At 58.9% G+C, this 20,317-nt stretch overlaps 1 protein-coding gene across 3 annotated transcripts in view; it reads right to left on the minus strand.

The window, feature by feature from the left end:
- Window positions 1-344: 344 nt before the first annotated feature.
- The window catches only part of CELSR1 (cadherin EGF LAG seven-pass G-type receptor 1), a 180,624-nt gene continuing 160,651 nt past the window's right edge, over window positions 345-20,317 (minus strand). Inside the window, exons 23-35 of one of the 3 annotated variants that reach the window (XM_024352868.2) lie at window positions 18,850-18,976; window positions 17,312-17,512; window positions 13,024-13,198; window positions 9,609-9,721; window positions 9,083-9,162; window positions 7,482-7,608; window positions 6,746-6,871; window positions 6,139-6,233; window positions 4,757-4,860; window positions 4,400-4,549; window positions 3,680-3,904; window positions 3,164-3,419; window positions 345-2,416 (exon numbers count right to left, since the gene is read on the minus strand). In XM_024352868.2, coding sequence (XP_024208636.2) covers window positions 2,392-2,416; window positions 3,164-3,419; window positions 3,680-3,904; window positions 4,400-4,549; window positions 4,757-4,860; window positions 6,139-6,233; window positions 6,746-6,871; window positions 7,482-7,608; window positions 9,083-9,162; window positions 9,609-9,721; window positions 13,024-13,198; window positions 17,312-17,512; window positions 18,850-18,976 — 1,804 coding nt within the window. In that variant the 3' untranslated portion in view covers window positions 345-2,391. The other 2 variants (XM_024352869.3, XM_024352870.3) reach the window with 2 other exon arrangements.

Raw genomic sequence — 20,317 nt, forward strand, 5'->3', positions numbered from 1 at the left:
GAGCCTCAGGGACCAGTGGGAAAACATCAAGAGGTCTAACGTCTGAGTCACTGGAGTCACAGAAGGAGAGGAGAAAGATCAGTGCAAGAAAAGAAAATTGAAGAAATAATGGCAAAAAAAAAAAGTCCTCAAATTTGGTGAAAGACAAAAACTGCCCATCTAGGCTGTGGCAGGCCTACCAGGGAATGGACAAAAAGTTCCGGCACAACATTCCACTGGCTGAGGGAGCATGGGACACGGACAGCTCAGCTGCACGTCCATAAACCGTCCCTTCCACGGCCACCCTGGGCACGGGGAGGGGCGGGGGTGTTTGTGGAGAAAAACCAGCACCGCAGAAGTACAAATTCAAAAATCTTAATTTATTGTAGACTCTTCTCATTTGTAATTCCAGTGTTTTGAACATTAATAAATACATGTCTGTTAAAAACCTCCAGTGTCTAATCTCTCCCATAAAGTCTTAAGTAATAAAAATAGGTTTACATTTTTCCCGTCTCAATAAAACTGACAGTTGTTTTTTGGTAACAGTTCTGATCAAATTAAAAATTACACCTCGTGATGTTGGCTGTGGAGTACGTGGAAAAAAACAGAACAAAAAAATTACACCTCAGGGGGCAGAATCCTGTTAAAGTCGTGAAAGCAGACTGTTCGAAGACTTAAAAACCTTTTCGTACTTAGGAAACACCAGGGGCAAACGTTTAAAGGGACTAGAGTTTTTTATCTTCGAAAGACCACTCACCTGGTAAGGCACATGTATAATTCATTCAGGTGTGAGGACTCTGGGATCTCATTTCATCCTCCTGTCCTGGACCATTTTCAGATATGCTTTTCCTCTCCCACAGGCATCTGCTAACAGTGCTCACATTTTCATCAGGGTCAAGTTTAAAACTTAGTGTGGACATCTTTGCATTTTACTTGATTTTCATCCTATTTTATGGTTTCTCCTATTTGGAAGCAGCTGTGCTGATCACTTATTTGGGCACCTGATTTGAAGAACAAAGGAAACGCTAAAATCAAACATGTCTGACAGTTCCGGGACCCGTTCCACAGCCCCTTGGGCCACGCTGTGCCAGCTGCCTGCAGTGGGCCCGACCTTGGTGTGAATTTCCAAAAACAGTTTGGTAACTGTTGAAGAGTGTGGCTGCGGCTTTGTCCCTCTGCACAATTGGCCATTTGAAGCAAAATGAAGTAATTGGTCAGACTCCAGAGGGGAGACCCCTGCCTGGAGATCCGCGCAGTCTCAGAGAGTTAGAGAATTGGCAGGAGGGATGTAACGGCCTGGAAGGCCCCACACCTCTGTCCAAATCAGGAACCTGCAACGCTTTAAGGTCCCCGGTCCCACGGGGAGCAGGAGCAAAGGACAAAGCCATCCCCACCTGCAGCTCCCGGGCCACCTGGGAGGCGGTGAGGGGAGGGGGTGGTGGTCACAGAATGACCAGGTGAAAAATGACAGCCGTGTGGCAACCGTGCCCCACAGTGACCTCAGCAGGGCTCCTCACACCTGCCTAGTGCTGCACTGCCCTGTCTTGAATTCACACAGCCGGGGCAGACGGCAGCAGAGGACAAACGCACACACAGCGAACACCGGGGACCCAGGGGGCCGGCGGGGAGGGCCCACGCCATCCTCACTTCCTGGCCGAAGGCAGCTGTAGGGCTTCTAGCCGCTTGGTTTTAGCCCCACTGCTGACGTATTTCCCACCTTTGATCTGCTGGGGCACCAGTTTCGTCAACACATGCCAGATTCAAGTACAACTGTGCAATCTTCTTGACACAGAAGACAGCAAGAGATCATTGCATGGATCTCCCGGGATAACAAAGTCAGCACGAATGCAATATATATACAGGTTTCACCTCCTCAGAGTCCCATACAAATATATAAAAGTATCTCCACCTTTCCCACATAGCGAAGTGATTTTAAGACAAGGGGTGCCTTTGCAAAGGACTGCCCAGGCTACCAGCCACGGGTCCGCACTGCCATGAGATGCCCGCCTGGGCGGGGCTGGACCGCGGTCTTTGGTCTGTGCCCGGCGTTCCTGAACTCTGGCCAGCCTCTGGGCCCAGTCTGGGGTCCCCTCTCAGTTCTGGCTCTGACTGCAGTCTTAGGACCCAGCGGTGCTGGCCCAGTGGTCCACGCCTCCCTCATGCCTGTGGCCTTTGGCACTTGTCACCAGGTCTGACAGGCCCTGAGCTCCTGGGAGAGCCAAGACCTTTGTGTCTGGATGATCAGTCGGGGGGCTGCCACCATGGGGACCGCCACACTCTGGGCCCACTCCACTTCAAGGGCAGTGGCCCCTTGGGCTCCAAGGTCTGAGGGTGATGCCGCAGCCTGTATGGGGTGACGGGCTTGCCTCACGGTTTCCTGATGGTTCAAATTGAAGTTTCATTACTGATGGTTCAAATTGAAGTTTCATTACTGCCTCTGCGCGTGGGAAGAAGCCAGCAAGCAGGTGAAGGGTCAGTGAGGGTAGCAGCTTGGTGGGGCCCAAGGTTGTCACACAGGGGGGCAGGATCACCCCATCAGGGTAGAGGGGGCGTCTGGGGGCTCCAGGGAGGGCAAGCTCATGTTGGATGAGGCTGCCCTTGGGAGGCAGGAGAGGGGACCAGGACCAGCCTGTGGGCCTCTGTGTTGCTGGTCTCTCAGAAGAGCACAAGGAATCCGCGTTAGAAACCGGCCATCTCTACAGTGACTTTTGGAAGGGGCATTCTAAGACCTGGCTTCTCCCTTGTGAGTTTGGAGGGAGGGAGGGGCGACAGGGAGAGGTCTGGGGCCAGGACCCCAGCTCCACCCCGCCCCCTTCACCCCTGGCATTCCGGGACCCTCAGTATCCTCAACTGCAAGGTGGGTGGCAGTGGTCCCAGGCGGAGACAATGCTGATCAAACGCAGAGCCCAGCACCTTAGGTCCTAGCATTTCGGGGCTGGCCAGGGCTTCAGAGTCCCAGAGGCCTGAGACGTGTCCCCAGGATAGGGGGTCTGCCCATCTCCGGGGGATCCTCCTGACCTCAGCTGCAGCGCCTCCCCCCTCCCCCATCCCCGCCTGGGCTTCCTCTGCACTCAGGGCTCCAGGTGAGGTGGGTGTCAGGTCCCTGACCACTGCCCCCTCTCCCTCCTGACTCAGGACAAGGGGGAAGTGGGTGATCCCCGCCCTGGAGGCCCAGGCTACTCACTCAGAGTCGGAGCCATCGGCCTGGGCGCTCCCAGTGCGCACGTTCATGGCCACCCCGTTGAGGTGGTCACGCCCCGGCTCCCTCCCAGGGCTCTTGACTGTGATGGCGCAGTCGGGGCCGCCAGAGCCCAGGGAAGATGTGCGCGAGGATATGGGGCTCTGCTCACAGTCGGCCAGCTTCTCCCGGAGCCGGCCCTTCAGCGTCTGCTCCGTCAGCGTCAGCGGCGGCGGGTAGGTGACTTTATTTTTCAAGATGCCTGGGAGGAGGAGACACGGCAAGGTCAAGTCCGGGTGATGCTGCCGGGGGCAGCTGCTGGGCCGTGTGCATCTGAGCCAGCCTCAGCCCCTGTCCTTCCTCCTGGTTCCCCAGGTCCCAGGGCTAGGCCAGGAGGCCACGTCTGTTCTGCCCAGGCCCTGACTTGCCCCACCAGCCCCAGCCCCACTCCCACCTCCAGACCAGGGACTGGCCCTTCTGGGTCCTCCAGCCTTTCACTGCAGCCCCGGCCTCCCCAGGCACCTTTCCTCTGCTCTGGGGGCTGGCTGCTGGCAAGCCTGGCTGCGCCCCCGCTCTCCTGGTCCGGGGGGTACTCTCCACGATGACTGCCCTGCTCCTCGTGGTGCAGCTCCACGCTGACCTTGGTCTCCACCTTCAGGCGGGGCTTGCCGCTGGGGTCCTCACTGTCACTCTCAGCCAGGCTCTGGTCAGGCCAGCTGGCCGGAACGTGGTTGGCCACAGCGTCCCCTGAGGCACGAGAGCGGTGCTCAGCAGGCAGCGGCACTGCCACTCAAGCTGCTTCCTTGAGAGCCATGGGTCTGGTGGCTCTGACCCACCTCTCCCCAACCTGCAGGCTTGGTAGGGCTGAACCCTAAAGGTGGGGAAACTGAGGCCCAGGAGGGCGAGTCCTGGCAGCAGGGCCCTTGTTGGGAGCCCCCGCCGCATCTGTACCAGTAACCATACAGGCTACTCCCCCACTGGCAGCCTCACCTGGACCCTGCGGTGACAGTCCACAGAGACCCCCCCTGAGATTTCCTGCCTCCGCTCAGGGGGTTGGCCTGGAGGAGCCCTCCAGAGGCTGTGGGGGAGCCCAACCAGAGTCCCCCCACCCCAGGCTGTCCTTTCATGTGGCTGCAGTGCTGCTGGGCATATCTTAGGAGGAAGGGACCCAGCCATGGCCAAGGCCTGCCCCGAGCCTACTGTCCACAGCCCAGCCTGGCCCAATGTGCCCCACATACTCACCTTTGGGGGTGCTATGGACGGCACCCCTGGCCGGGTCCCATTTTTCCTCAGCTCCCACCCCATCGTCCTCGCTGTCTGATGAGTGTGAGGAGGCGTAAGAGCTGCTCTGCTCATCCAGGGACAGCTCGCTATCTGAGTCGGAATCGTGGCCTGTGGATGCACGGGGGACAGGGAGGCTCAGGCCCTGGGAGGTGAGGGAGTGGCACCAAGGGCCAAGCAGAGCCACTGGGCCCCTGGCATGCTGACGCTGAGCTCGTGGCGAGGCTGCTAGTGCTTCTTCAGGGGCAGTCTCTCCAGTGACCGAAGGGACGTGGGAAAAACAACCCACGGGGTCCTCCCCCTCCAGGGAAGCCATACCAGGGGGATCCTTGGAGCTCCTGGGCATGAGGGACGCGTCTGGCTCTCCGTGGCTGCCCCTCACCAGCCCAGAGGACACGCCGAGCTTCTGGATCCCTTCATCCCTAGAGAGGCCAGGGAGAGTGGGCTCAGTATCATCCGTCAGGGAACAGGAGGTGCTGGAAAGTTATCTGGAAGATTCTCTGCCCCTACCCCTTCTGTGTTCCCAACAACAGCACAGACAAAACAGCCTCCCGAGTATGTGGGGGAAAGGTGGTGGGGGGAAAGGTTGGGTGGGGGGAAGGTGGTGGGGGGAAAGGTTGGGTGGGGGAAGGTGGGGGGGGAAGGTTGGGTGGGGGGAAGGTTGGGTGGGGGAAAGGTGGTGGGGGGAAAGGTTGGGTGGGGGAAAGGTGGTGGGGGGAAAGGCTGGGGGGGAAGGTGGTGGGGGGAAAGGTTGGGGGGAAGGTGCTGGGGGAAAGGTTGGGGGGAAGGTGCTGGGGGAAAGGTTGGGAGGAAAGGTTGTCAGGGGAAAGGTTGTCGGGGGAAGGTGGAGGGGGGAAGGCTGCAGGGGGAAGGTGCAGTGCGGGGAAGGTGCGGGGGGGAAGGTTGCACGGGAAAAGGTTGGTGGGGGGAAGTTGGTGGGGGAAAGGTTGTTGGGGGAAGGTGCAGGGGGAGGGAAGGTGCAGGGCGGGGAGGGAACGTGCAGGGCAGGGAGGGAAGGTACGGGGCGGGGAGGGAAGGTGCGGGTGGGAAGAAAGGTGGCGGGGAGGGAAGGTGCGGGTGGGAAGAAAGGTGGCGGGGAGGAAAGGTGGGGGGGAGGAAAGGTGCACGGGGGGAGAAAGGTGCACGGGGGGGAGGAAAGGTGCACGGGGGGGGAGGAAAGGTGCACGGGGGGAGGAAAGGTGCGGGGGGGGGAGGAAAGGTGCACGGGGGGAGGAAAGGTGCACGGGGGGAGGAAAGGTGCACGGGGGGAGGAAAGGTGCACGGGGGGAGGAAAGGTGCACGGGGGGAGGAAAGGTGCACGGGGGGCAGGAAAGGTGCGGGTGGGAAGAAAGGTGGGGGGGAGGAAAGGTGCACGGGGGGAGGAAAGGTGCACGGGGGGAGGAAAGGTGCACGGGGGGAGGAAAGGTGCACGGGGGGGAGGAAAGGTGCGGGTGGGAAGAAAGGTGCACGGGGGGAGGAAAGGTGCACGGGGGGAGGAAAGGTGCACGGGGGGAGGAAAGGTGCACGGGGGGAGGAAAGGTGCACGGGGGGAGGAAAGGTGCGGGGGGAGGAAGGTGCGGGTGGAAAGTTGGGGGTGGAAGGTGATGTTGGTTGAATGGCAGGACACAGGTGGGGGTGGCAGGGGCAAAACCTGAGGGAGTTCGAGAGCCACCTCCCCGAACCTGGAGCTGCAGCCTGACCTGACGATGCTGTCCAGCGAGGCGGTGGACTCGCCCAAGTCTGTGCGCAGCATGTCAGGCCCGTCACCGAAGGTGGTGTTGCAGTTGAGGGAGCGCTGAAGGGAGGGGAGGAGCTGGTCAGTGCCAGGTGGTGGCCACCACATGACCACCACGGGGAATGACTCTGTCCCCACGGCAAGCCCCCCACACCCACACCCTGGCTGGGCCCCTGCCTGGCACACAGGAGGAGCTGGCCCCAAGAAGTCAACCCTCACTGCAAACGAGAGCCTCCTGGAAGCTGAGAGAAGCACATCCTGGCCCACGCTGTGGTCAGGGGCTGCCGCCCTCCCTACGGCCACTGCTTCTGGTCAGGATCCTCGGTGGTCCTGACCCTCTCTTTCTAAGGCCTGGAAGAGCAGGGTTAGGATGCGACCCAGGCCCCGTCTGGCCGATTCTATCACCTTCTGGTTCTGACGCGGCAGCCACACCGTGCACCGTGGGCGGCTCTGCCATCCCCACCGTGAGGGGCACACGGGCCGCAGGACTGGGGCTGAGGCTCGATCACCCTCCCCCGCCACTCGAGATGCCGCCCAGCTCCCAGTCCCGCGGTGTCCCCGGTGCCTCCTACCGTCAGCAGGGTGGCCCTGGTGGTGGCGGAGTCCTCCAGGTGCAGCTTCCTCCCGCCGAGCACGCCCTTCAGGTGCTTCCGGACCTCCTGGTTGAGCACGCAGTGGAAAAGGAGGACGAAGGGGCCCTGGGGGGAGGAAGGTGGGGTCAGCACCTGCTGCTGCCTCCCTAGGCACCTGCCCTTAGGCGCCCCAGCACAGCTGCGCATACGGCCTTGAGTGCACACAACATGTCCGGCCACACGGCCCAGGACATGGCCAGGCCTCCCCTCCTCAGGGACTGCTGCTATCTGGAGGCCAGGTGGGGGAGCTCAGAAACTGAGATGCCTGGGCCAGACCCCCGGTGTGCTGGAGGCAGTGAGGGCCCCGGCTCAGGCCAGTCTTCTGGGCACTCCTTCCACAGTCCTTGGGGCCCCTCTGGGGTCCCCACTGTGTCGTAAGTCCACTTGCTGTGTGGTCCTTGGTATGACTAGAAATGGCCACTTCTGTTCCCTGGAGACACAAGTGGACTTGTGCTGGCCTGGCACTAGGGTCATCGTCCCCAGACACAGTGGGGAGGAGGCACCAGCCCCCGTGCCGGCTGCACAAGGGACTGAGTCCTCGCAGCCACAGGAGGCCCCCACGCGGGACCCAGGCAGGGCTGGTTTGGGACCGCAGAGGCCTCCACTGCTTTGCATCACAGCGATGGTGTCACGGCGGCCAGGCAGGGGTCCCGCAGGCAACTCGGCCGTCACCTACCTGTAAGCCGCTGAAGATGGCGAAGAGGTAGTGAAAGCTCAGTGCGTCGCGGTTCACAGCCAGCAGCCCCAGCAGCCAGGTGGCGCTGATGAGCAGCAGCAGGAGGAATGCGGTCCTCAGCAGGGAGCTGCGGGAGGGCAGGATCAGGCCCGTGCCCATCGCCACCACCTGCTCCCTTCCTCCCTCCCTCTCTGCGCGTCCACCTGTCCACCTGTCCACCTGCCTGCCCGTCCGCCCATTTATCTGTCCGTCCACCTGTCCACCCAGCCATCATCCACCTTGCTCCCTTCCTCCCCTCATAGCCAGGTACAGACTCATCCGGGAACCAGACAGAGCTCGTGTTAGTGGGGATGGTGGTGGAATACATTAGGAAGCAAATGAGAAAACAGGAGCTGTGAAGACTACACCAGGCCAGGGGGCCTGAGCCACGCCCATGGCTGCACTAGCTCCCGTGAGATACCCTGTGGAGAGGCGAGAGGAAGAGCCCAGGGCCTGCCCTTGAGCTGTGACCCTGCAATCAGCTTCCTGAGCTCTGCCTCAGTCTCCCCATGTGTAAAAGGGGAAGACAAAGGCGCATCCCCTCCCAGGGTTCAGAGAGGATGGAGTGAATCAGGGTGACAGAGCCCGCAAGGTCCACAGGTCATGAATGGCACTGAAGACGAGGAACTGACGAGGCCCCAGGCCCCCTGTGCAACCCCCACATCCGGCCTTCCAGGCCACTGACTGCCTCTCCCTCTCTACCCTACCCCCCTTCAGACTCGGCTCTCTCCTCCCGGGCCGGGAGCCTCACACTCCTCCTGGCACCCAGCCCCTGCGCAAGCATTATCCCTTCGCCCATCCCTGGCTCAGTCCTATCTCAGCTACCAGGTCACCAGGGGCTGGCCTTGTTGTCTGACAGATGCCCCCGTCAACCCCTCCTGATCCTGTCGTGGCTCCTGGATGCTGTGCTGACTCCTCCCGCGGTGCCACCTGCTCCTCTGGGGCCTCGAAGGTCCCCTCTCCTCCCTAGAACACTGGAGGTTCCCTCTGTGCTGGGCCCCTGTTCCACTGCACCCTCTGACAGTGGGGTGGGGGGGGGTCTCCTCCACTCCAGTGGCCTCAGCAACACCCTCACCACCCACCAGAAAGTTTCATCTCCCCCACCCCACCCATCTCCACTATGGGGATTCCAAACAGCCCAATACTTCTGTGCCAGGCGGGAGGGACTGAGGCCCAGGACTGGCTGCCAGCCCCCTCCCTTCAGCTAACCTCCCCCAGCCCCCTCCGCTCAGCTAACCTCCTCCAGCCCCCTCCCCTCAGCTAACCTCCTCCAGCCCCCTCCCCTCAGCTAACCTCCCCCAACCCCCTCCCCTCGGCTAACCTCCCCCAACCCCCTCCCCTCGGCTAACCTCCCCCAACCCCCTCCCCTCGGCTAACCTCCCCCAGCCCCTGCAGATGCAACGTGGCAAACCTCTTTCGAGCCCTGGGGCTCACCCAGGCTGCCCCCAGCCCTCCTCCATGAGGCCTACACGCTCTCATGGGGCCCCACCCCGCAGAGACTGGATGTTGGGGTCTCAGGGCCCAGCCGACATGGCTGGCCGGTCAGATTCAGCCCCACTTACACGATCCCTTTTTTCCCATAATAATGGTGCTTTCTTTGGCAGGAAACCTTTGCAGATAGGACAGAAGTGACTGTGTTGATCTGAAAACAAAACAAGCCGATCAATGTCAGGTTGCCGACTCTTCTCTCTCGTCACTGCAGACCTCCAACTGCCAAAAGCGCCTGAGGCCCTTCGCCCTGTCAGGGAGGGGTGGCTGGGTGAGGAGGACCCGAGCCCTGGCCTGTGGGGCGAAGCACACCTGTCCACCCACTGCCCCACAGCGCCCACCACACCCAGCCTGCCTGTGCGGGACCCTCCTGGGTGCTGGACGCAGATGGTCTCACGTGGACACGACGCGAGACCTGAATCCACGATCAGAGGGTGAGGTCCGGGAGGGCCCTGGCGGCTTTGCTGACTGTCACAAGGTGGCCCTTCCTGCCCCCCGTCGGCTGCTCAGAGGAGTTGGTGGCCCCAGCCAGCCCAGAACAGCCCTTCCAGCTCATGCATGCTTGGGGCACCCGGACTCCCGTGAAGGCCCCACACTCACGATTATAACGGCTCCGATGGGCCCCGCAAAGCTCCAAATCAGGGTGTCTTGAAGTGACAGCCAGCAGAAGTCGGGGTTCCCGTAGCCCTGGGGGTCCAGGCCGACCGCCAGTCCTGAACACAGCGGGGAGGAAGGGAAGGGTGAGGGCCACGTGCCCAGTGGCCACCCCATGCCAAGGACCAGCCAGGGTGGGGTGAAATGGGGGACTCAGCATCTCCCTTCTCAGAGGAAGGAGCAAGGAGTCCGGGGAGCCAGCCCGAGGCCCCTCCAAGCACAGTCTCTCCGTGTAGGGTCTCAGGCTCACTGGCCCAGGTGGCAGGAGCTGCTCCGGGATTGGCCCCATGAGGCAGGGGGCGTATCTGGGCCGGGGGCTGCAGACGAAGACCAGAGACCCTGGAGGGTGGCAGTGAGATGGTGCAGGAGGGATCGTGAAGGCAGACGGTGCTTGGGAGGACCCTGCCAGCTGGGCCATGTAGAGGTCAGGAGGCCATGATGGACCCAAGGTGCAAGGGATGACGCCCCAAAACAGATGGAAGACGGCGTCACCTACAGGGCCATATGTGAGCGGGTGAGGAACGCATATACCCCCATACCACATCCAACCACGTGCACATGCCATACACATGTACATACCCTATACACACGCATGCAGACACACATACCGTGTGCAGACACGCATCACTGATATACACACACACCACAGAGGCACACACCATACACACGTGCACACCACACACACACCCCCGAAACTGCCTCACCACCGAGCCTGCTATACGAGCTGCTTGTTTAGATAGGGGAAGAAATGCTCTGAAGCACAGTTGTCACTCCCAGCCACCGTGTGACAAGCCAGATCCGCCTGTCCATGCAGAGCGTCAAGGTGGCACTTGGGACAGGAGCAACCAGCAGGTGAGACCTGGTCTTTCTGTGCCCCTTGCCCCACCCTGGCCTAGGCTATGCTCCTCCCTATTCTCCTTATTTAAATATTTAAGAGATCCCAGCTCCCTCCTGTTTAACACCCTCCAGCACTTCCCACTGCCCTCTGGAGGAGCCAGTTAACCAGGACCACTGAGGACAGTCACGGAAGCCCTGGATGGCCAGGCGAGGCAGCAGCCAGTGACCAGTGCCTGCAGCTCGGTCTGAGGCTCCCCGGGAGTTATTTTAAGATCTTGTGCAAGACAGACCTAAGTGTTAAACAAAACAAACTGAAACCTGTTTTTAAAGCAAGTAGGAAACGTGAACTATCTGGATTTACAGTCCAAAGGGCAGAGGCATCGCAGAGACCTGCTCCGCCTGGACATCGAGGTGGCTTTTCCACAAAGCCATACGAGCCCCTTTCTAGGCCATGTTCTTCATCTCAGCGTCTCTCACAGTAAGCACCTAATCTAGGCAAGGTATCGCCTCCCTGTCACATCAGGAAGTGGCGGCTGCCACCCTGCCCAACCTGCCCCCACCTCAGCGGCCCTGGGTGGAGGTGAAAAAGGTTCTTCAGGGTCCCTTAGAGTAAGGGAGATGAGTCACATCAGAACACCCTAGCCAGGAGCCTGCCTGGTTGGAGGCTGGTCAGTGACGTTGCTGTGGAGACCAGGACGGTCCAGCAAGTGACCATGGCACTGGCCCCAGGGTGGCTGCTGGGTGCTGCCCTGGGAGCAACACCCCCCCACCCCAGTGCCTCTGGCCTCAGACTGCATCTAATCCCCAGAACCCAGGGATTACCCAGGAAAAGGGGTTCTTCTTTTTGTGAATAAAGGTGGATCTTTCTCAGTAGGGAGCAAACCGACTTTGATTTTTAGCAAAATGTGTGCTGAGGAAGTACTGTTTGTTCTACTCACTGATTCACTAATTCATTCATCCACTCACTCATCGCATCCACCCACTGCACCCACCCATCCATTTACTCATTTCATTGTCATCCATTAGCTACCAATCCATCCACCCACCCATTTCATCCATCCATCCACCCACTCATCTCTCCATCCCTCCAACCATCCTATTCATATCCACTCACTTATCCCATCCATCCATCTACCCACCCATGCATCCACTCACTCACCTCTCCATCCCTCCATCCACCTATTCATCCACTCACATATCCCATCCATCCACCCACCCACCCATCCATTCACTCATCTCTCCATCCCTCCACCCATCCACCTATTCATCCACTCACTTATCCAATCCATCCATCCATCCATCCACCCACCCACCTCTCCATCCCTCCATCCACCCACCCACCCATCTTCTCACTCACTCATCCCTTCATCCCTCCCATCCATCCACTCAACTCACTCCTCCATCCATCCAGCTACCCACTCATCCATCTATTCACCCATCTACTCACTCGTCTCTCCATCCCTATATCCATCTACCCACCCATCCACTAATCCCATCCCTCCATCCACCTACCCATCCATCTGCTCACTCACTCATTCCTCCGTCCACCCACTCACCCCCATCCATCCATCATCTACCCACTCACTCACCTCCCACCCATCCATCTACTCACTCACCCCTCCACCCATCCATCTTCTCACCCCATCCATCCATCCATCCACTGACCCCCCCCATCCATCCATCCACTCACTCACCCCTCCACCCGTCCATCCACTCACTCACCCCATCCATCCATCCACCCATCCATCCCTCACTCACCCCTCCACCCATCCATCCACTCACCCATCCATGCATCCACTCACTCACCCCTCCACCCATCCATCCATCCTCACTCACCCCCCCATCCATCCATCCATCCACTCGCTCCCCACCCATCCATCCACTCACTCACCCCATCTATCCATCCAGTCACTCACCCCTCCACCCACTCACTCATCCCCCATCCATCCATCCACTCACCCCCCATCCATCCAGCCACTCGCTTACCCCCCCATCCATCCATCCATCCACTTGCTCCCCCCCCATCCATCCATCCACTCACTCACCCCATCTATCCATCTACTCATTCCCTCACCCCTCCACCCATCCATTCACTCATTCACCCCCATCCATCCAGCCACTCACCCCCTATCCATCCAGCCACTCGCTTACCCCCCACCCATCCATTCATCCTCTCACTCACCCCTCCATCCATCCACCTGCACACTCACGCACTCACTCGCTCTTCCCTCCATCCCTCCCATGTGGAGACGTGGAACTTTTGTCTGTTAAGTGCTGCAGAAATAACCCTGAACAGACCTGGACCCAGCTCTCAAGGAGCTCACACCTCACAGAAGACGTCGCCCCAGGTGTCTGCAAGTGCCCCTGTGCGTGCAGACAAGCGTGCAGGGCCGAGGCCTCCTCTGCTGGGGGCTGGACAAGCATTGGGGCTGGGCAGGGAAGAGAAAGGAGGGCAGCGTTCCTGCACAGCTGGGGTCTGTTGGAAACCTGTGGTTTTATGCAGGGCCACTCTGTGCGTCCTCACCTGTGACAATGGCCGGGATGCCCCAGCCCACGACGTAGTAGAACCGCATGGGCCCCGTGTCGATGTTGCGCACCTCGGTCAGCATGCGGTAGACATGCAGGCTTTCCACGAGGGTCCAGGCAAAGGTGCTCATGTAGATGTAGTGGAGAAGGATGGCAACCACTGTGCACAGAAACTGCGCAGGGAGGGGCCACTCAGCAAGGGCCCCTGCATCCCAGGCTGAGGCCAGACAGGCATGAGCGAGGGGTGGGGGGTGGGAGAGCTCACGATTCGGACCACCCTATGTGTCTGTCCTCAGCTGAGCAGGGCTACATGTCTGGCCAATGGCTGAGAGCCAGGAATTGAAAATCAACATCCACGGAGCAGCTGAGCCAGCAGGTGAGCCAGCCCTGCCTGCCTGGACACAGAAAGCAGCGTGAGAATGACAGAGAGAGAGACTAGTCTCCGAGGCCATGAACACAAACCCAGTCCCACGTGCCCCGGAACTGCACTTGAAGATGTGGCCCCAGGGCAGCTTCACACCCACCGCTCTGTGGGGGGGCAGCTTCACACCCAGTGCCCTGGGCGGGGGGGGGGGGCAGCTTCGCACCCAGTGTTCTGGGCGGAGGGGGGGGGCAGCTTTGCACCCAGTGCTCTGGGGTGGGGTGGGCAGTTTCGCACCCAGCGCTCTGGGGGGGGTGGGGCAGCTTCACACCCAGTGCTCTGGGGTGGGGGGGGCAGCTTCACGCCCAGCGCTCTGGGAGGGGCAGCTTCGTGCCCAGTGCTCTGGGAGAGGCTGCCCCAGCCAGTGCTCCCAAAGCTGCCGCCAGCTGGGAGAGGATGGCAGGCTCCCCTCTGGGTCCCGGGAGGCTGAATCAGCCAAATGGGAGAATGGGGAGATGGGGGAGAAGGGGGAGATGGGGGAGATGGGGGAGATGGGGGAGAAGGGGGAGATGGGGGAGATGAGGGAGATGGCAGCAATGGGAGCACTGGGAGGGTCCCACCACCCTGACCCCACCCCCAACCGGCCTGCTCTGGACACACTGTCTAATCCTCAGCAGCCATCCCATCAGTCCACCCTAGCAGGGGGTCCCAGGGAGATATCCTTTGACAGACACAGAAGCGTAGGAGGAGAACGAGGGCCCCCGCCTCAACCCCAGGCTTAAGGCCACTTTGCTCAGGCACTGGGTCACGGCACCCTAAGGGTGCCCCTGCTGCCACATCAGCCTCGAAGGGCCAGCCACCCTCCAGAAACAACGCCCCCGAGGTGTGGAGGGCCCCAAGTCAGCATCGCATCTGTCAGATACGGAACAGAGCAGGAACCAAAGCAGGGAACGCAGGCTCAAGTTATGCCAGAGACAGGCCCTTTGCCTCAGACCGTGGCCTCGGTCAGGAGACGAGGCGCGAGCGTGTGGCTGGCGAACTCTACACCAAACACCCCGGTTTCCTGAGTGGAAATCACACTGGCTTAGGAAAAGGAAGGGGGTGAGAAGGCTGGTTGGCTGGATGGCTGCTTCAAATAATGTGAAAAGTAAACCCACAAAACCACCTTTTGAAAACAGAAAGAGCGAGGGCTGTGCCATCCTGGCTGCAGCAGGGTCGTACCTGCTTCCGTAACCAATGTACCACCTTTTCCAGAAATAGAACAAAGACAAAAGCGGATGCATAATAAATCATTTCAGCCTGCCAGCACTCTGAGAGATGAAAAACCTCGCCCAGAGATAGGATTGTGGGTTTACAAAAAAACCATAAAGCCCAGGCACGCTGCCAAGCCCCTAGAACGCTGCCGGGTCGCCCTTTCCTTCTCCATGCTCAGCCGTGCGTGGCTGCCGGGACAGCGCTCACTCCGGCAGGCGATGAGTCAGTGTCGGAACCCAGGGGCCGCCTCAGTTTCGCTGGGGTGTGGAGTTGCAGGGAGTGGCCTGCACCGACTCCCCTCTCCCCCATTCACGCCACTCAAAAGCACACTAGAGGGGTTTTGAGATGAAATTCGCACACTTCTCAGAGCCCTCCCAGTCCAATGCGCGGATGAGAACGTGCCCATTGCGGGGATGCGCCCGGCTGCGGGTGTGAAGAAACCTCTCCGCAGGAGCAGCGACCCTGCCATATGGGCCCCGCACACGGAGCCCCCGCCAGCCCGGGGCCTCGGCCTCGGGAAGCACCTGGGAGGCGGCGGGGAAGGTTGGCCCTGGCTGGTCTGACACATGCCTCGGGGCTCGTCCTTCATGGGCCAGGCCTGGTGCTCCACCTACCACTGCTGGGAAGCCATGGAGGCTTCTCAAGGGTGACCTGCGAGGTGGGGGTGCCCGCCTTCCCTCTTGATGTGAAAGGGGTCTGGTCCCACTGCTTGCCGTAAAAAAGGACGAGCAGCTCAGGTCTGCACGCGGCCCTGAGCAGCTCGCCGGAAGGTTCCAGCCTGGTCTTTTTATTCCGTTTCCCTTCCCAGGGCCTGTCCAGCCCCACAGACACCGTCTCCACCCACGAGTTGGAGGCGGCCTCCCTGGCTCATGCGCCACACCTTCCTTGGCCTCCGCAGGTGTCCCATCTCACCCAGACCCTGCCTCTCAATGGGTGGTACCTTCAACTACTCATTCTCCCTTCTGGAGACGTCAAACTCCCCTGACTCCTCCTTCCTGCCTGCTCCATAACCGGTTGGTCCTGTCCCTCCTTTCTCCCCGTGCCCAGTGCCCTGGCTTCAGTTCTGGGTCTCCACCCCACCTCCCAGGCCTGCGCATTATCAGACTGCTCTGATCTTCTGCCCGTCGTCCACCTGCTGCCAGGCTCTTTTTTTTTTTTTTTTTTTTTTGAGACAGGGTCTCACTCTATTGCCCAGGCCGGAGTGCAGTGGCACCATCTCAGCTCACTGCAACCTCCGCCTCCCGGGTTCAAGCGATTCTTGTGTTTCAGCCTCCCAAGTAGCTGGGATTACAGGTGCATACCACTATGCCCAGCTAATCTTTGTATTTTCAGTAAAGACAGGGTTTTACCATGTTGGCCAGGTTGGCCTCGAACTCCTTGACCTCAAGTGATCTGCCTGCCTCGGCCTCCTAAAGTGCTGGGATTACAGGCATGAACCAACGTGCCCAGCCTAATTGTTTCTCATAACGTGCCTGTAGACTGTTTTAGATTTTTTTCTATGAGATCCTTCATGTTACCTAATAATGACAGCTTTGTTTCTTCCTTTCTGATCTCTATGCTTTTGTTTTCCTTGTTCATTGCACTGGCAAGACCACCCTGCACCACAGTGGTGAATGTGAGTGGGCTCCTGACGTTACAGGGGATGCCTCCAGTATCTTCCCATTGTTATTTATGTCAACTGCAGGTTTTCTGTAGATGTCTTCATTAGATTAAAGTTTCCCCTAGTCCTAGTCTGTTCAAAGGTTTTTCTTTCTTTCTAATCATTAATGAGCATAACATTTATCAAAATTCTTTTGTACATTTCTGAGAAAAATAATATTTTTCCCTTAAATGTACTGGTGAGGTAAATGGCATTCATAGATTTTTAAAATGTTAAACCATCCTTGCATTCCTAAGATAAACCCAACCTGGCCGTGGTTTTTATACTGCAATGCAAATTCTCTAATGGTAATAGGACTATTCAGTCTTTCTACATCTTAAATCATTTTGTTTTGTTTTGAGACAGTCTCGCTCTATTGCCCAGGCTGGAGTGCAGTGGCTCCATCTCTGCTCACTGCAACCTCTGCCTCCCAGGCTCAAGCAATTCTCCTGCCTCAGCCTCCTGAGTAGCTGGGATTACAGGTGCCCAGCACCACGCCCAGCTAATTTTTGTATTTTTAGTAGAGATTGGGTTTTACCATGTTGGCAAGACTGGTCTTCCTGACCTCAAGTGATCTGCCTGCCTCAGCCTCCCAAAGGGATCCTGGTGGGATTACAGGCATGAGCCACTGCCCTTAAATCACTTTTGACAAGAGTTGTATTCTCCTGGGGATGTACACAAGAATCACTTGAACCTGGGAGGTGGAGGCTGCAGTGAGCTGAGATCGTGCCATTTCACTCCAGCCTGGGTTGACAGAGCGAGACTCTCAAAAAAAAAAAAAAGAAAGAAAGAAAGAAAGAAAGAAAGGGCCCCCCATCTCCCAATAGAGTCAAAGTGCTTGGGCCTGCCAGTGAATCCCACATCTCCACCCACAGCCTGTGACCCGGCACGTTCCTGAAAGGGCGTCTGTGAAGCGGAGGTGGGGGTGGTGAGGAGGAGCTAGCCAGGGTGCTTGGAGTGGCCAGGACAGGACTATGGTAGCTGCTCCAAGGTGCGGCCCAGACAGTGGGGAGGGGAGCAGAGTGGCCATACCGGGTTTTCCGTCTGGTTGATCCCAATCACGAACACCAGCTGAGAGAGGAAGAGCGCCACGGCGAGGTGCTTGTGAATGCTGTGCAGGTTGGAGCGCAGCGTGCGGACCAGGCTCAGGAGGATGAAGGCCACCAGCAGGGCTGCCAGTGACAAGGACACAGCGGCATAGGTGACAATCTTCAGAGGCAGGACCTCCCCGTTCTGTGGGCGGGAGGGTTAAAGGCAGGAGAGAAGGTAAGGGCTGAGGCTCAGATCTGGTAATTGCATAATAGAGATAAATTACACACTTGCTTATGAAACGATCAAGGCTGGCAGGATCAGGCTGGGCTGGGGAGGCCGAGTGCTCATGGCTCTGGGCCTGGAACTGCCCCTCCTGAGGCTCCTTCAATGCCCTGGGCCCTGGGCCCTGGGCATCCCTGGGGCCTGTAGCAGCACGCCAGGCTCCCTCCACTGGCTTGGGGGCCATTCAGAGACCTCTGGCTTTGGGGCGCCCAGGCCATGGGAGCCTCGGACTCTCACTCCAGCCTCCTTTCTTCTGCCTCAATTTCAGCTTCCTTGGCCCACATGTCACCTGGCATCCTGGCCATGAGACAAGCCCCAACCCCGCCCACATATGAACAAACTCCACTAATCACTGACCCCGTCTCCAGGCTGGGTCCTGCTGGGGAGTGACATTTGCCCATGAGACAGGGGCAGAGGCGGGTCAGCTTCACCTGCATATTGCACAAGAGGCCGCTGCCCTCCTCCAGCCCCACCTGAGGGCTGACTCACCCTTCCAAGAATGTGACAGAAACCAGGGCCACTTCACATCAAAAAGCCCTCGGAAAGGACAGTGGCCTGGGCCCTTGAGCCACAGTGCAAACCCGGGGAGGGGCCGGGGGAGGCTACCCAGGCCCCTGGTTCTGACTCCTAGACCCCAGGGTCCCACACAGGCTGTGGCCAGGCTGGCTCCCACCTCCCTCCTGTCTGGATAACGGGAGGCCAGGACAGCGCTCCGGCCATTCCCCAATTCATCTGCAGGCCCACAATGGCCGGCTCACATTCCCAGGCCGCTTAAAATGCCAGAGGTTAAACATTAGCCGCCCAGCCTTTTGTCCTGCTGCCCTGCGTGTGGCCCCGAGGGAGAGCGCCCAGCAGCTGTCACCTCCCTTAGGATCAAAGCAGGTGGGGAGCAGCACCGCCCAACAGACCCGCACTGAAGTGAGGGGCAGGTTCCGAGAGCTCCTCAGAGCCTGAGCTTTGGGTCTGCCATTCCGGGGTTTAATACATAACCAGGGCTCTCTGAAAACCCTTATAATGGGGCTTTGTTATGGAAATCCTCAGACTCCGGCCAATCCTCGAATATGTGTTTTAATCGGTTGATTTGTTTTGTTCCAAGCACTTAGAATGGAAGATTTAGTTTGAGGAGGGGACAGATTTGGGGGCAGGCTCAGCGGGTTTGAGGACGGGCAGGTTTGGCGGGGAGGTGCAGGTTTGAGGGGGAGGGGCAGGTTTGGGGGTAGGCCCAGAGGGCACAGTGGCCACGGGAGGATGCCCACCTCACGCCTGGAGATGTCCATGAGCACTGCAAAGCTGGCTGTGTGGCTGCACTGGCAGGCGACATGTGTCCGGTTCCTGGACAGGAGCTCGCAGCCCCGGGCAGACCACCCTCCCGTCCCACCAACGCTGCGGAGAGGAGAGAGAAGGGGCAGGGGTAAGACGGTTCCCTCTGCCCATGAGTCTGTAGAGGGGAGCCTTTGCCCAGCCCTGGGGGCTCCCAGGCCATCCTGGCCAAACCAAACAGCAGGTGCCGTGAGTGCTGAAAGCCCAGCGCCCTCGCAGGCTGCTCCCCACCGTGTTCCTCACCAGCCCCCTGCACCGAAGACAAGAGCCACCTGGCTGTAAGAAGAGCAGCCTCACTGCCGCGGAGGCAGGACCATGGGAACAGTCTCCCTTCCCTTCTGTGTCTGGTCAGGGCCTCCAAGGAGCACCCTCTGAAGTTCAAGTTCTACGTGCCATCTAGCAGCAAAACTCAAATGGGGCTGTCTCGCGTCCGCCCCGCCGCTGGAACCACTGCCCCGGGGTTCACACAGCTGCGATGCGGTCCCGTCTCCTTCTGAGGGCAGACGCTTTCAGAAAGGACATCTCACCTTCCTCTGACACTTTCATCTTCAGATTGCACAATGTTTTATGGGAACTGCCCAGAAGCCAGGGCCCCATTATGACTCCCGTTTTACTGATGGGAAGCCCCAAATAACAAGGTGTTACAAGGTGTGTCTCAGCTTCAGACAGGGCCCTGCCCTCGCAGACTCTGCGAAAATCACATAACCTCTCAGATCCTTACTTTGCTAATCTGTAAAATGGGATGTGAGCATTAATATGTTTGGCACAAACTTTACAATCTGGGAATAATAAGTGCAACATAAAGCAGAGAGCAGGTCATTAGAGCTGGAGCTAATTGCCAGGACGCAGATGAATGCCCAAGACAGACAGCCGGGCCTGACGTCCGTCGTGGTGAAAGGGGTTCCTTTCTTCTCTCTTTTATAAGCCAAGCGCCTACTACATTCCAGGTGCCATGCTGGTTGCTTATTAACTAGAACTTGGAAAGCACAGAAGCAGGAGAAGAATGAGGCTGGGCTAACCGGGCTCGCTCACCATAGCGCCGCCCCCAGCACAGCCCCCACTCATGGCTCCTCACTGTGCCCAGGGCAACTGTGATGGGGGCAGCGTTCCTGCTGCAAAGACGTCCCCAGATGCACAACGCTCCGCAGATTCAAGCCTGACTCCTGCATGGCGTCTCCCCTTCCCGGCACTCCCTCCCGGTGTGTGGGGAGGCAGTGGGTCTTCCCCTCCCAGATTGTGCTCCCATCCCGGCAACAGGGCCCTTCCCACCACACCCCCGTTCCAGTGCCTTCTTCTAAACAGAGAAAGCAAAAGTGAAAACCAGCCAGCAGAGAAAAGGCAAGCTCCCTGTAACGATAGAGCAACTCAAATGTCCACACCTCATGTGAACTCTGCAGCTAAAAA

This window comes from Pan troglodytes, chromosome 23 (assembly GCF_028858775.2).
Source record: "Pan troglodytes isolate AG18354 chromosome 23, NHGRI_mPanTro3-v2.0_pri, whole genome shotgun sequence".
Lineage (NCBI taxonomy): Eukaryota > Metazoa > Chordata > Mammalia > Primates > Hominidae > Pan > Pan troglodytes.